This window comes from Anolis carolinensis, chromosome 3 (assembly GCF_035594765.1).
Source record: "Anolis carolinensis isolate JA03-04 chromosome 3, rAnoCar3.1.pri, whole genome shotgun sequence".
NCBI lineage: Eukaryota > Metazoa > Chordata > Lepidosauria > Squamata > Dactyloidae > Anolis > Anolis carolinensis.
Window position 1 is genome coordinate 282,771,838 of NC_085843.1, and position 16,051 is coordinate 282,787,888.

At 43.2% G+C, this 16,051-nt stretch overlaps 2 protein-coding genes across 9 annotated transcripts in view; one reads left to right on the forward strand and one right to left on the reverse strand.

Moving 5' to 3' along the window:
- Positions 1-2,084, forward strand: part of iqcg (IQ motif containing G) — a 60,787-nt gene extending 58,703 nt beyond the window's left edge. For all 3 annotated transcript variants that reach the window (XM_062976898.1, XM_062976897.1, XM_003226967.4), the window contains 2 exons: positions 560-661; positions 1,789-2,084. In XM_062976898.1, the coding sequence (XP_062832968.1) occupies positions 560-661; positions 1,789-1,932 (246 nt within the window). In that variant the 3' untranslated portion in view covers positions 1,933-2,084. The remainder of the gene's footprint in view (positions 1-559; positions 662-1,788) is intronic.
- A 1,165-nt stretch (positions 2,085-3,249) lies between these two features.
- lrch3 (leucine rich repeats and calponin homology domain containing 3) overlaps positions 3,250-16,051 on the reverse strand; it is a 108,494-nt gene continuing 95,692 nt past the window's right edge. For 4 of the 6 annotated variants that reach the window (XM_062976894.1, XM_008120008.3, XM_008120011.3 and 1 more), the window contains one exon: positions 9,288-15,784. In XM_062976894.1, the coding sequence (XP_062832964.1) occupies positions 15,584-15,784 (201 nt within the window). In that variant the 3' untranslated portion in view covers positions 9,288-15,583. Of the gene's footprint in view, positions 7,823-9,287; positions 15,785-16,051 lie in introns of those variants that run through there. The other 2 variants (XM_008120009.3, XM_062976895.1) reach the window with 1 other exon arrangement.

Below are 16,051 nucleotides of genomic sequence, written 5' to 3' on the forward strand. Positions count from 1 at the left end.
AACTACTTTTTCTGCCAAATTTGTTGTCTATCATGATGTTTTGGTGCTTAATTTGTAAAATCATAACTTAATTTGATGTTTAATAGGCTTATCCTTAATCCCTCCTTATTATCCAACATATTCGCTTATCCAACGTTCTGCCGGCCCGTTTATGTTGGATAAGTGAGACTCTACTGTAGTTGTTCTTCTCCAGAAACTTCGTTTTTCTGGCTGCAAACTAGACTGAATTGGTTGAGACTCAATGAGATATTCACTGAAAAATTATAGCAAAATGCGCTGCAGGACGATGTCCCTCTCACAAAGCCCAGGTTTTTGTAGTTTAATAAACTTTCCCCATATTTTTATGATAGAACCAATTAGGAAATGACATTTATAACCCAGGAATAAAAATCATGTTACATAGTGCACTAGACTGCAGTTCTTAAAAATTCCATTTGATTCTGACTGCTGAGGCATCAACTGACATATATTCAAAGGAGCATTTATAAATATGTTGTGTCAGAGAATTGATATCGGACTCAGTGCCCGAGGAAATCCTTATGCCTGTGCCCTTTTGCAGTGCCTGGCCTATGAGCAAGCCATCATTGAAGACCGCAAGGAGAAGGAGGCTGCCCGGAGGAAAGTAGAGCAGGATGCTCTGGAGCTGAAGAGTGTCCTGAAGGTAATCCTGGACGCGTTGATGGGCCTGATGGACCTTTGCTGGCCTGAGAGAGAAGAGAATCTCTCTCTGCTCTCATGTCTCCTCTGTCCTTCCACCAAGGGACACAGGAGGAACTTCCCAAGACCTTCAGCTCTACAGCCTTTCCTTAAGGCTTAAAGGCAGTGCCCAAGTAGTGGCAGTATGCAGGATGAAGCCTTCTCTCTTCACATACATGCATCTCTACAGTCGTCAGTTTTGGTAGGGGATCATTTGATCCCTCTGTGCAACTCTACCCACAACACAAAGCCTCCTCCTTGAGCATCTACTGCTAAACAAAATGTGGGGATACTCATGAACCAGGCTTAGCTGGCAGAAGAGACAGCCATGGCTGAATGTGATAAAATATCTGCAATACACACAAGCAAGGTCTAAACCAGGCATGGGCAAACCTATGCCCTCCAGGTGTTTTGGACTTCAGTATAAGGAACTGTGGGAGTTGATGTCCAAAACACCTGGAGGGCCCAAGTTCGCCCATGCTAGCAAGGTAGGTGTGTGTGTGTGTGTGTTGTGGGGACAAGCTGCTATGAAAAGTGTGGCCTTCCAAATTCTCCCAGGGAAGCTAATCCACATTTGCTCATCCCAATATATATAAACATTTTAAAATAAGAACTCAAAAGTTTGGTATGCATCCGATCAGGAGACGAGAAAAAGAGCAGGAGGAGAGAAAAGATGTCTAAATAGTCCCATTATTCTCTGTGGAGACTGAGAGTAATCCCAAACTCACACATGTTCTATCCTGGATGCATCAGCTGGCCTTTCCGACCTGGATTGCAGGGGATTTCTGCAGCAGATGCCAGCCTTTTCCCAGTCAGAGGCTTGCCTGGAGTGGGTCCAAGTTGTGCCTTTCTGAGGCTTGTGCTGCAGCAATGAGATCAATATGGGCATTAGATGCTTGGAGCAGACAGGCAGCAGATGGAAGACTGGGACGCCGGCCAAGGAGTGCAGGGAATCCGCAAATGCTGGGCCTTCCTTGGCAAAGCTGCCTTTCCTGGGAACCCATTCGTTGTTAGTTATTATTAGCCAAGTGGGCTGAAGGGCCGGGAAGGAAGATGCCTCTCTTCTCACCAAACTACTCTTTCTCTTTTCAGCTGCAGGCCTGGTGGAGAGGCATGATGGTCCGCCGGTTCCTGGGTCCTTATAAGCTCCTGAAGAAACTCTTTGAGGAAGAGCAACCGATCCCACAGAAAGGGAAGAAGGGCAAAGGGAAGCCTGGAGCCAAAAAGAAGAAATGAGCAGGACGAAGAGCAGCAGCAGCAGCACCGGATTCACGTGATGCCTTTGGGAAACCGTGTGGTTTGCGAGGGGGCCGCTGTATGTATTTATTTACCAAGGGACCAAAAATAAAATGTTTAGCGCTTAGACCTGCCATAGCATGGCAGTATTAGCCACATGGTACTGCTACTTTTCATTCTAAACAACACAGAATGCTCTTCTTCCTGCAAAAGTAGGTCATATACACACAGGTAGACATTTAGCATCATCTAGATCAGGCATGGGAAAATTTTGACCCTCCAGGTGTTTTCAGACTTCCACAATTCCCAAAGATAGCAATGTGTATTTCTGATAGCTGAATGCCGGTGGTCCCCCCCCCCCCCCCAATCGACTTGCATGACTGTGGAAACCATTCTCCCATATAATAAAGTGATAGCCATAAAATATTGAGCCCTGCTCAATTTGCTGAAAAGTAACTTTGCAATCCCACAAGCTCTTTTGCTACACGAGCTAGAAAGATAAGTGGTCATGTATATAAGAACCTTAGAAAACTACCCAAACTAATGGTGAGTTTCCTTGTGGACAGAAAAAAACAGGATATAAATACAATAATAAAAAGAACAACTGGTGGGATCACAGGCCTGAAAAAGTTACAGAAAAGGAAAATGTCAAACTACTCTGGGACTTCCGAATTCAGACTGACAGAGTTTTGGAGCACAATACTCCTGACCTCAGAATCGTGTTAAAAAAACAAAGTATGGATCGTCGATGTTGCAATCTCAGGCGACAGCAGGATTGAACAGAAGCAACTGGAAAAGCTGGCACGATACGAGGATCTAAAGATTGAACTGTAAAGACTCTGGCAAAAGCCAGTAAATGTGGTCCCAGTGGTGATCAGCACACTGGTGTAGGGCCTAAAGACCTTGGCCTGCACTTAAACACAATCGGTGCTGACAAAATGACCATCTGTCAGCTTCAAAAGGCCACCCTACTCGGATCTGCACACATTATTCGCCAATACATTACACAGTCCTAGACATTTGGGAAGTGTCTGACGTGTGATCCAATACAGCAGTCAGCATAGTGATCTTGTTTGCTGTGTACTAATCTTGTTGTGTATCAAATAAATAAATAAAAATAAAAATAATAATACTTTCTGAACAGCCAAGCACAGGACAGGACTGCAATTCACACTGTTACTTCATAGCTCTTGGGAGCAACAATAGGACTTTTCCGATATATCCAATTTGTAGGAAGCCAAGCCTTCTACCTGCTGAGAGATAACCAACAAAGGACACTTGAGATTGCTATGGAATAAATACTTCTGGCCACTGAGGTAGGTTTTAAAGCTTTATTTCGGATCACCCAAGTTTGGAGTTTATAATATCATGTGCACTAGAAATTGACCGGTCGCGTAAAGACAATTTAAAATAAAGTACATGATATATACTTGATAAGTCTTTGAAAACTATGGAATGTATTTACAGGACATACAAATACAGGAAAAGAACATCTTAAAAGTCCTTTACGCTACTAATTACAGGTTTTTCAGTCTGCAGAAACAACAAGAGCGAAGTCTCGATATCCTCTGGACCAGGTCTAAGCAAACTTCAGCCCTACTTCCAGGTGTTTTGGACTTCAACTCCCACAATTCCTAACAGCCTACCGGCTGTTAGGAATAGTGGGAGTTGAAGTCCAAAAACATCTGGAAGTAGTGCTCTGGACCTTCTCAAAAGGGCATGTGAACTGGAGTGCATTGAAATCTCTGCAAGATGTATGTAATCAAACACACAGATTAATCAAGAAAACCTTTATAAACAAAACCTTTTAATAATAGCACCAGTCACAACTGAACCGCTGTGGCAAGTCCACTTAAAGGAGAGGTCAGTTTTGTATGAGCATGTCTTCCGACACCTTGATTAAACCCCAGAAAAGCTTTGTGCAGATGCTGTGTCCCAAGACGATGCTCACCGGATTAAGCAGCAAGGGAAAAGGGGGTCTGATACTCTCCATCCATCCGTTCAGAGGGAGTGCAACAGACAAAGGCTCTCCTGAACAGACAGAAGCTACAGCATCTGGCACTGGAAGAACTGCAATACTCCCAGAGCCTTTTAGGGAAGTGATAATGGGCCTCTGCTGCTTGATCTAGCTTACTTTTCATGTCTTTTAAGTGGGCCAAAATGGTCCAAATTAGCCCAGTTGAGTATCAGATTCACTAAGATTCACTGGGGAGATGTAACTAAGATTCACTGGGGAGATAAAACAGTCCTGCATTGCTACAGAAGGGAACAGGACACCTTTTCATTGGCTGGATTTAGGGATGAAAACTTACTTTTCTCGTCCCAATGGAAGAAATGGGAACTCGGTTATTGCTGGAGCCTTGCGTGGATTGCATTCCTGCAAAACGGAGCAACACGTTTCAAGTTCTGAAATGAAAAGCTACCCGGTTGAATGGCACGGATTCTGACCCTATTCACAGGGGGAACAGAACCAGAAGGGCTTTTAAAGAAGCCACCCTGCTCCAACATGTTCTTCATGTTGGACTGCAACTCCCATCACTCCCAAGCCAAGTGGAACTCAGGAAGGCTGACACAAGCTTAACTGCAGAACGGAGACCCATCCCTCTTGTATTGCCCAGAAGAAAAGGACAACCCTCTATCGTTGCTTCAAGACAGAAAATAGAATTATATAAATGTTTCTTTTAAAAACTTATTTTCACTGAATACAAGCAAAACTGCACATAAATATAACAAAATACACACACACACACACACATTTCCAAGCTGTTTAAAACTTGCAATGGAAAACTCAAGTGTGGGGTGGCGACTATTGTTTTTCCTTTTTTGGTATAATACACCTTTAAAAAGACCTAATTTCTTGCCTGTTCGTAACGTCCATCCGAGGTGGAGCTTCCGCCAACTTGAAACCAGAAAACAACAAATTCGTATCAACACAGTTAAAAGGTAAGTATGCTAGCATTTTAAAAAGTAAAGAAGTAAAAGGGAAATCAGGAGTGTTGGTGCTACCTTGCATAGGAGACATGAGTGGAGTAGTAGTTTGTGTTTTCTATTCCTGAGCAGCTAAATCTGGCCAAATGGCTGTGTTTCCAAGCGGAAAAGCCCAACTGGCAGCACTGCATCCAGGGAGACGCACATCTTTGGTAGGATACTGATTTCTGGTCCTGAGAACCAGGCACATTGGTAGGAAAGAGGGCAGGCCTCTTGCAGCACCAACATCACAGTGTTTTGGGGATGTTTCTTCCTCTGATGCCTTGGCCCATCTGCACATCTAGCCTCCACAAAGGACTCCTTCCCATGCCTGAACAGCATGCTAGACACACCATTTAGGCCAAAGGATGAAGGCTTTTGCAGTATATTTGTGACCCATTTTTGGTGACCAGGTTGAAGCTCCAAAACTGTTTCATACAAAGTGCAGCAGTGTGAAAGCAAAACGTGAATCCTTCATGAAATGCCCACCATAGAGAAGCTTAATCAAAATGTTCCTTCCCTCCATGGCTTCTGGACATTTGTGCATGAAATGGGTGTCTGAGAATGGGAAAGAAAGGAAAAACGAGACACATCTGCGATGCAAATCAAGTTCTCCAAATACGTAAATAAATACACTACAGAAAGGGGTCAGAGAAGGACTCTGCTACACTCCTTCAGCAACCTATGAGGGACCATATTTCACTGTCTTGGTTAAAGCTAACTAAGGCCCCTTCTGCACTGCCATATAATCCAGTTCAAAGCAGATAATCTAGATTTTATATAGCAGAGTGTAGAAGGGGCCACAGGCTGCAAAACTCTGTGCTGCTCCCCATTCAAAGGGAGAAGGAGAAAGAAGGACTTTGGTGCTTCTACTGGGTCTGAAGTCTGCAAAACTAGACCTACAAGATCGTGTTTGGGACCAACAGCCCTATTTTTCAAACAGCCACAAAGCCTCTGGCAGCCCCATTAAAAGAAAATGGATATTTCAACCGTATGCCACTGTTTTGCTTTAAAAATTCTTCATGTGTTTTAAAACAGCATTGAGGTCCAAATATTCAGAAAAATCAGCATGAAGGGACAAGAGGGGAAGGGCACAGCTGAACAGGTGGTTTTCTCTCTAATCCCTCATTCCGTTGGCTATAAAGTTCAGTTCAATTGTCCTCTCATTTTGTCATCTCATCACAGACCCTCTTCAGTAATTATTATAGCTTGTTATCACATACTGAACCTCCCTTGATCCTCTGGACCAAGCATGGGCAAACTTGGGCCCTCAAGGTGTTTTGGTAGGCTGTTAGGTATTGTGGGAGCTGAAGTCCAAAACACCTGGAAGGCCCAAGTTTGCCCATGCCTGCAAACAATTATATGGGGTCCCCATTCCTTCCGACTGCCCTACGTGCCATGATCCTTCTTAGTGGTAGACTCAGCCCTGGCTGCCATGGCCAAATTCAACATTCGATTCCATTCAAACGCATTCACATGCTTTGCAGCCGATCTCCGTTTCTGAAACGTCTTGACATTGTTTTCAACCTCATTGGCACACTTTGGAAAGTTGCATTTGTAAAACCATGCAATTATTAGGAGCCCAAGAAGATGAGGTGGGAAGGGACAAGTGCAGAAATGACAAAACTGCCCCAAAGAGGCTGTGGAGGGAGGAAAATCCCCTTTTATAAATTATCATTTCAAATCTATTTTTTGTCATGCCATGCAGCTCCTATTGGCATCGACAACCCATTACTGCCTCCAGTTAGTGACTCATTTTGAAATGCAAAGGTCAAGGGTTCTGTTAACCTCTATTGTAAAAGAAATGTGGGGTTGAGATTTGACAAATACAAGCCAAATTCATACCAGGACTCTCTAGAAACCCGACATACATTTATTATACAGCCATATATCATGTTTCTTATTTAACGGGAGAAAGATTCCCTTGATAGAAGAGACGGCTGTACAAAATCTGATGGAATCTGAAAAGAAAGCCGTCTAGCAGAGACATGCTCCAGAAAGACTGACGAAGGAGTGCAGATGACTTTGTACAGGTCTGATCTGCCAGGTAACAGGTGGTTCTCTGATTTTTTTGAACACAAAAATGCCCTCCTTTTAGGGAAGGAATTTTGCCACATTCCTGCTTCTCTCTGTTGGCTGTTACAAGGCCTTTGTTAAAGCAGGAAATCATTTCCGGTTTGCTTCCTGCTTTTGAAAAGGTTTTTCTCTCTCGCAGCCCCAACCAAAGGGTAAAATTACACCCTGACGTTGCGGGGTGTTTCCAAATAAAATTCTAGAAAAATAAAATGTGATGGTTAGGGAACGTGATATGAGGCAGACGAACATCTTGGGCGCGGGCCACATTGAGCCACAGAAAACACTAGAAAAATGTGGTTTAAACCCATGTTTATGTTTCTGAGATAACTCTCCTCTATCACACTTGCTCCAATTTCACTATGGTTGTATTTTTTAAAAATAAAGCCAAAGGTGAATGAAATGCCGTTCTGGTTTCCTTCCACCCAGTCGCACACCCTTATTTTACAGAAATGTTTTCTTTTTTTAAAAAAAGTTCAATAGTAACTTTTGCAGCCTCCAAAAAAAGTGGAGAATCGAAGTACAATTATTCCCATTAGAAACCCCGGATGCAGGTTCGCTTCTTCCGGCGCAATGCTGCCTGCACCTGGATGCATTTTGCCAGTGCCTTGCACCCGGGGCGTTTCCGGCTTGGCCAGGGGAACAACAACAACAACAACAACGAGAAAGACAGCAAGGTCTGGGAGCCCTTTTACACAGCAGCCAAGTGCTTCTGGGGTTGCTGCTGCTGCTGCTGCTGGTGATGGTGGTGCTGCTTTGGGGGGGCCCGCTCCAGAAGGGCCTGCACAGTCTCTGCCACCCGCGTCAACCCTCGCTCTTCTAAAATGTGCAGAGGCAAACATAATCGCTCCTAGATGGGAAAACAGAAATTAAAAAAAAAGGAGACACAAAGAAAAAACAAAAACGGATGAAAACTAAAAACAGGAAGGGGGGAAATAAAAAAGAGAAACCCAAATTAAATGAACACTGTGCAAGGATGGAAATGGAAGATGATGGATGTGGAGGGAGAGAGGGAGGCCAAAGCACAGAGCAAGGCAGAACATGCAGGCAGGTTCAGGGCTCAAAGGGCAAAAGTCACAGGCAAGTCGTGTTCCGGATACAGGAAATTTAGTCTAAGGCGGCTTGGGCTCCACCAACTAATGTTCCCTTAGCTCTCCTGGTTCACATCTCTTTTAACTTCGGAGTAGGTTTTTTAGCCCTAAGGTCAGCCAAGAATATGGCCACCCACAGGACAAACAGATGGTAAACCTGAGGCTAATCAGTTTCAGAAGGAGATGGTATTATTCACTGGGGAAACTGGATTCAACAATCATATCAGAGAGCTGCAGTGAGCTTTTTCGGGTTGTAGTTATGACGTCTAGGGGTTCTGCACTTTATAACCTATAGAAGAATCTGGATGTTGTGCTTTGGCAGAGGTGAACTAACCCATTTGAAAATGACCTGCAGCATTGCCAGGGACACAGGAAAGTGTAAGGCCCAATCACTTGATCCTAGCTGTTGACAGTTGAGCAAACCAGTGGCCAAGTTAAAGCGTTCCTTGGCTGTGTTGAGCTCAGTGGATGAAATATTCTATCTGGCTCATGTCAGCATGGAAGACATCAGAGCTCAGACGGCAGCGGACACTCTCATACTGGAAACCACCAAACATCGCTGATATAACTCTTTGGTTTGTATGGTGTATCTCCTTTGTGGATCATCTCTTTAGATCAGCTTTGTATGGAGCTCTGCCACAAGATCTGGAGGCACTCTGGACTCTGCATCATTCCAACATGACGGTCTGCCTGTCTGTGCTTTTCATATAATTGATGGGTGTCCCTTCCCTATAGCTACTAGTGCCAGGAAAGAATACCAGGAGGAGACGGGAGTAGTAGAGGAAATTGAGAGGACAAAGCCAAAAGAAGACTCATTCATTAATCATTTCACTTCAGAAATTGGAGAGAATATTTAGAAGAAAATTTGAAGATGCAAAGGGAGAAAACATGGCCTCTGCTACCAAGAGTAGAAACCTGAATGGGAAGAGAAAATGCTAAGAAGAGGGAGCTCTGTCCTCAGCAAAATAAAGGAAAAACTTCTCAGCTATCTTCTAAAACAGGTATAGGCAAACTCCGGTCCTCCAGGTGTTTTCGACTTCAACTCCCACAAGTCCTAAGTCCAAAACACCTGGAGGGAGAACCAAAATTGGCCCATGCCTGGGCAAGAGCCTCCTTTTCAGAAGGCATTTTCCCCAACATCCCCTTGTGGCAAAGCTCTGGATCCAGCATCAAGGACTGTGTATGTTTGCAGACAAGCAGCGAACAATAACAAGTCAGACAGACTCCATGACAGGAACTTTATTTAATCAACACATTAAAAAATAAACAAACCTCCAAGCAAAACCACACACGCGGGCACACACATACACACAGGGAAAAAAGGATATAATTCATTAAAGAATGTGCAGAAGAGGGTGGACTAGGGAGGAAGTACTGCCTTCCTTTAGGTTTTAGCTAGACCAAATTTTGAAACTATATTTAATGTGAAAAAAATTGTTACAAAGAATATAAGCATACAAAAGGCATTCCATCCACTGAAAGATATGGCTACACTAATCATAAATGTTTAATGCTAAACGGAATCTGGTTTTTCTGAGAAGAGAACATAACAGCCAAGTACAGTTTGCTTTTCCTAACTTCGAACACTCACACACACACATCAACCTTTCCTCCCGTCGTTTATCCAGCTAAGAAATTCACATTTCAATTAAGCAGCATTCTTGGTGTTAATAAAATATTCTTCAAAAGGTCTCCATGTAGAAAGAACTTTTCGAAAATATATGAAGTCAGCGCTTTAATACAGGTATATACACATAGGTGAGGTGCTTTGCCTCCTTAACCAATCAATACCTGAACCAATTTCAGGATCAATACCTGAAAATGAATAATTCCCTCCTGTTCACCTCCCATCCCTTGCCTGACCCTGTCCCACTGCTATTCCAGAGGAGCAAAGGGTTAAAAGCCCTTGAAGAAGGGCAGATTGAATGACTGGATGTCCCTGATCCCAGTTCCCGGACACACACACAAACACAAACAACAAACACAGATATAAATTCTAGAAGGACAGCGGGGTTAGTCTGGAGCAGCAAGAAGGGCAAGAGCGTGCTGGAGAGGAAAACTACTGAAAACTCTTAGGTTGTAACACTTCGGTATATAGGCAGCCCTCCACCTTCCTTGGGATTAGAGGTGCAGGACTCTTGCAAAAGTAAGAAAACCTAAGTGATCTCCTTTTCAGGAATTTCTAGGTCCTTCAATGAAGTTCTATGGTCCATCCTTCAGCTGAAAGATGAGCACAAATCTGCAATGGAGGACCTAAAGATTCCTACAGAGCTGTTCTCTCTAAGAACCTCCTTGCTCTTTGGCACAACACTATGATCAATGTCTGGTGGGAGCTGACCATACAGTTGCACTGGAGGACCTAGAGAATCTTGTAAATAACATATTAATCAAGCCTGTGAATAAACAAATCTACAAAAGTTAAACCAGCAAATGTGGAGGGCTGATTGTTGTCAAATCTGACGTATTGCATCAAGGCTGGGAGAGGTTATTGAGGTGAAAAATTGTGAAAGATATTGGGGGGGGGGGAGTTTATAGATGTTAGTTTGGTTCCATTAACAGGGCAAAGGGTGCTTCCATTTTACTTCTAAATTTTGTAGCTGGGACCCTACAAAGGGCACCAGGCCCACTCTCAGCTTGCTCAGCAATGGAAGGTGCTTATGAAGGCAAGCTTTGATTTAGACCTCAGTCCCATCTCCAGTGCTTTGGAAGATACTGGGACACCCAACTCCATTGAGACTAATGGCTAGTTCCAGGTAAATCTCACTTCCTGGTCCTAGCTACAGCTGATCCATGGAATGTTAAACTTATATATGATGGAATCAAACAGATCCCACAGTTCTACTGATTGGATTTATGTCTGAAACTGCATCTTTCAGCCACACTGTGTCCCACAGTTTTCAGAAGCTCACAGAGGTCAATTAAGACTCACGTGGAAGCACTAGGACTCAACTGACATGACAACATCCAGAATTCCATAGGATGGAGCCAAGGCAACTGAAGCAGGAACAAAATGTTATGACTGTGGGATGTAAAGGCTGTCTTGGAGTGTGGTCACAATGAGGGTGTACCTGGTGACTCAACTAGCCATGAGCCCACTGCCAGCTTTCTGGGTGGCTAAGGACACCGCTACTGTGAAGAGCCTGCTTTCCAAGACTCCCCGTAGCATTCTTATCCATCAATCCTTGGGGCTGGACGCCTTTCTGGTCTCCTCTCCTGCTGTACCTATATCAAATAGCAGGAAAACCCTAAATTCTCCAATAAACCGGAAAGCATGCTAGGTATGGACTATTCATCAATAGAAATCGATACTTGTATAAGACAAAATCTAGGAGTTAAGACAGGAATGGGCAAATGTTGGCGCTCCAAGTGTTTTGGACTTCCAACTCCCACAATTCTTAAGAGCCTACAGACTGTTAGGAATTGTAGGAATTGAAGTCCAAAACACCTGGAGGGTCAAGGTTTGCCTATGCCTGGGTTAGGAGCAAATCATGCCCAATGGTTCTACCTAACACATGTGCATGTTGGGCACAGGAAGGTCTTTATCAACCTCTCCTCTACTAAATGCAGGTCCTTCCCTTAATGAGGTCAGTGCTTTGAGGTAAGGAGAAGTTGTGATGAGGGACACACTCACCAAGAGGCACCAGGGTCCACAAACCAGCCACTGCGCGGCAATGAGACAACACAACACAGTGGCAGAACACCATATGCCTGGTAACATGTGTGAAGACCTTGAGAACTAACCAACCATGTGCTGGCAATTATTCCCAGGCAGACAAATACTTGCTTGACTCTACTATTTAAAGTTATTTAAAGATAGATGCAATTCTTGACTTGGCAGTACAGGTGAAAAGCAACTCCTCTGCTGTTACACATTTATATACATTTATTGTGAGTCACTTTGAGTCTCTATATCAGGAGAAAGTTGGGATACAAATAAAGCTAAATATTTATTGGATTTATATCTTGCCTTTCTCCCAAACTGGGATCCAAGATGACAACAAACCCTGCATCAACGTGTTAAGAGGAACTATGAGCAAAGGTTAAGTTGAGCCCATGTTTGAGTAAACAATGCAAAAAATGGCTGGCACTTTTCATACCTGAACTAATACTACAGTATTGAGAAGAAAGCTGGCATTTGCTTCTCTACTGACCACAAAGTTGCAGCGGATGTTGCCCATCCAGTCCGCTGAGGGACAATGCCACCCGACCACAATTGATCCGCTCTGTGTGAGAACAACAGGCTGCCCTTTAGAAAGTCCTTTTGTGCGTATAGTTCTAATAATCCTTGCCTTGTCCTATATGACGACGTTACACAGTTCAACAAAAACTAATTTCCCCTCTGTTTTATCCAGAATCATTGTCTGGAAATGAATAGAAAGCGGAGGGGACAAAACATGTCACAAGCTGTTAGTGCTGCAGCTATACCCTGGCCGAAACAGAAGTTAGCCATGTATTCCTGGATAGAAAGGAAATGAACAGTGGATCAACACATATCTAGAACAGAACACATTCTTTAGTACGTGCAAACCCCAAAATAAAGGCTCCACATATTGCCAGACTGCTGTTTTCGGGCATGAATAGGCAGACATGGTTCTTCAGATGTTTCCGGACTATAATTCCCATAATTCCTCACCACTGGCAATGAGGCTAAGGGCTATTGGCCAATCAGATAGTTGTCGTTGCTGACCTCCGTTTTAGTGCTTGATTTATAAGTATAGGAAGCAGCACCGTTCTTAAATCAAATAGAACTTTGGTACTGAACAGACGTTTGTGCAAAATTCACAAAAATCCTGCAGTTCCCCTTGATGCGCCATTTGGCCTAGAAGGGGCTGGCAAGGCTACATATATGCTGCGTCTCTGTGGAAGCAAAGACAGGGCAAAGAATGAGACATTGTGCGCATCATTGAGCTTCCTGAGAAATCTGATTTGCATGTTTTTACAACATAAGATACTGGCTCTTGGGTCTGTTAAAATATTTTTAGAAGTATATTGAGAAAGACGGCTGAAGTATCGGAAACATGGCTAAGTAAGATTCTCTGTAGGGAAGGCCAATTAGTAACCTGTTGAGTCTTTCTCTAAGGGCAGCAAAACTAGATCAGAGAGAGCTGTTCAAGTCCCTGCCATTCATTTAAGTCGGAAATATTCAGTTTTTCTTGGAAGAACATCATAATTTGTGGCAAAGAACATATAAAACTCCTGCTTAGAAGTATGCACTTATTGTGGCCACTTTAAAGGTCTTTCCTGGCCTGGATTACTGGTGTCTTCCACAAGCGGAAAGAGGTGGAAAGAGGTTGTGATGTTTGACCTGGTATTTCTCCCAAACATTATATAAATGCAGGGAAGTATTGTTGTTAAGACTGTACTATATGGGATGTGGGTCAGAAAAAAGACTTATTCCAGGGTAAGGCAAATACTTGCTGCAAGAATCAGGTTTGGCATTTGGAGGGAAGAACCCCAACAGCAGCCCATTTTGAATGCAGCAAAGTCTGCCGCTAAACACTATAAAGCCCCGTATGGAATCCACAACAATATATTTCTGAATATAAGTCTCCCCATTTAGGAAACAATGAATAGAAAGGAGGTAGGCTGTTAGGAATTGTGGGAGTTGAAGTCCAAAACACCTGGAGGGCCAAAGTTTGCCCATGCCTGTGCTAGAAGGTTGGTATGGATTGGAGGCCACAAGGCCAAGGCAATTCTGAGACTGCAATCTTTCCCACCATCCCTCCCTCCACATGGAAAGAGGACAGAGTGTTTGTGCTCTGAGGTCCACTTTGCAAGAAAATACATCCCTGAGAAAGGCAAGCTCTTACTGCATGGACAAAAGGCCAAAGCATCAACCTGGCTGATATACCTGAGCTAGATAAACAGTACAGCATCAAGTTGGAATAGTAGGGCAAAGATGAGTTCATCATATCAGTGCTGATAAAAGCAGAATTTGTATTATGTACAAGTAAATATACCTGCTCAAGTAAAGAACCTGCTATGAGAGGGAGTTCTACACTTGAAGATCTGTTTCTTCTTGGAGAAAAAAAACGCCAAGGTTCCAGTTCTTAAGGGAGCAAGAAAGCATTTGGGATCTTTTCTGGTGGAACCTTAAAGGCCAGAGAAGACGAACCTGAATTTCCAATAGTCAGAATTCCTGTGTGTTTACTTATTTTCCTCACTGATTTTATTCTCCTCCACTCTCTTTCAGGTTCAGCACTAAAAGATGACTTTGGATCCCAGCTTGTAATGTGGTTTGTAAAAGAAATGCCCAATTTACTACCTACTTTACATGCAGTATGTTGGGTCATCAAAGTGCCTCATAGTTTGTAGATAAATAAATTAGCTACGGTGCAGCTCCTAGAATATTATTGTGACTATTTACTGGGAAGCCAGAAGAAAGCTATGGGTTTTAACAACTGCAGTTCCTAAAAAATATAATGTATAGGTCTAAAACACCCAAGAAGTTCATTGGCTCCAGAAAGGTTGCCTGAGGTTCTTCTTGGGTGGAAATCTCCTAAGAAACCACAACAGTGAAAAACTATAACCCATATTAAAGTGGCACTGAGGTATTTGTATGAAGATGGTGAGAGGCACAGCTTGTAGACATAGGAAAATATGAGCCGACGGGATATTTTCCCCAGCGCTTTATATCAATAGTAGCTGGAGCCAATGATGGCAGCTTGTGTAGGCAATATCTGGGCTGGCTCAAGTATTTGTTCAAACCAGCGGTATAGAAAATAGCTGAAGGGACTCATAAAGATCACTTCTCACAGCTACAAAAGCCTCCCATGTGCTCTTTTCTTACCCAGGAAGGGGAGAAGGAAACTTCCATGAGCCCCTCTCGTTTAATGAAAACCAGTCAGATGGGGAATTATTTGTGTGGTTAAGGCTATCAGAATAATGTCTGTTCTAAACCTGAAGGCAGTCCGCCATCTCATTTTCTCCATCCTGCTTTGCAGACATAGGGATGCTCTGGAAACTGGAAGGAATCTCGGGAAATCTGCATGGTGGTTTTAGAGGATGCCACAATGCAAGATCCCTGACATATAGGCTTGAGGCTTTTGAAAAATCCTGAGCAATCTCCACATTTTGATGGAGAAATTCCAACTTTGGAAAAAAAAAAACATTATTTAAATCTTAATTTTCAAGAAAATAGAAGGGGTTTGAATTGAAACATTTCATCATGAGGAAGATTTTCCTTCAAGGTAACATCCCTCTGACTGCTAAACATCAGTTTTCCATTACGGTCTACACCGCCCAAAATAATTACTACCTGTTTTACAAAAATATCCAGAGCGATGCACTTAGAATAAATAAATGTGTATGGAGCCTTTTTCTATCATTTTCAGCAAATATTCCAGTCATATAAGAGTGAGAAACTTGGCTGACTGACTATAAACCACGGGGCCCTTTTCATATCAAACACAGCAGGTTGCTGGTGGGTTTTAGAGAACAGACACAGACAGAATTCCCAACTGAAACACAGACTAGTTACCAACCGCTTGGAAGAGCTGGAGCAAGTCCTTGAGCCTTAGTTAGAGGAAAAAGACCCAGCGATAGAACACACAGAGCATTAGCATCAGAGCACAGTAAAACGCCGCAAAGCCACAAAGCTGGGTGGGAAGGGAGACAAGACGGGGCTCTTCTGAATCTGCCCCCAGAGAAAGAAGAGACTCTACTGTCCTTTTAATGCTGAGGTTTAGCTGGAGAATGTCAGAAGGGGAACAGAGACTGTCCTGTCCAGAGTGTGAGCAGGAAGGGAAAACAGACAGAAAAAAATATTAGCGTCAGTCTTAACAGCCATGCAAATATCCCCCCAAGCAGTCAAGAAAGCGCAATGCCATCCACTCCTCCACACAGGGACTGGTATTTATAATAATGAGAAAACAAATAAAAATTATAAAATGTATATGTTACCAAAAGACCCTTATTGTTCAGGAAGACTCTGTGATATCAAATGGGAGCCTTTTTTTTTTTAAGAATACTTCCAATGGCATGAATGA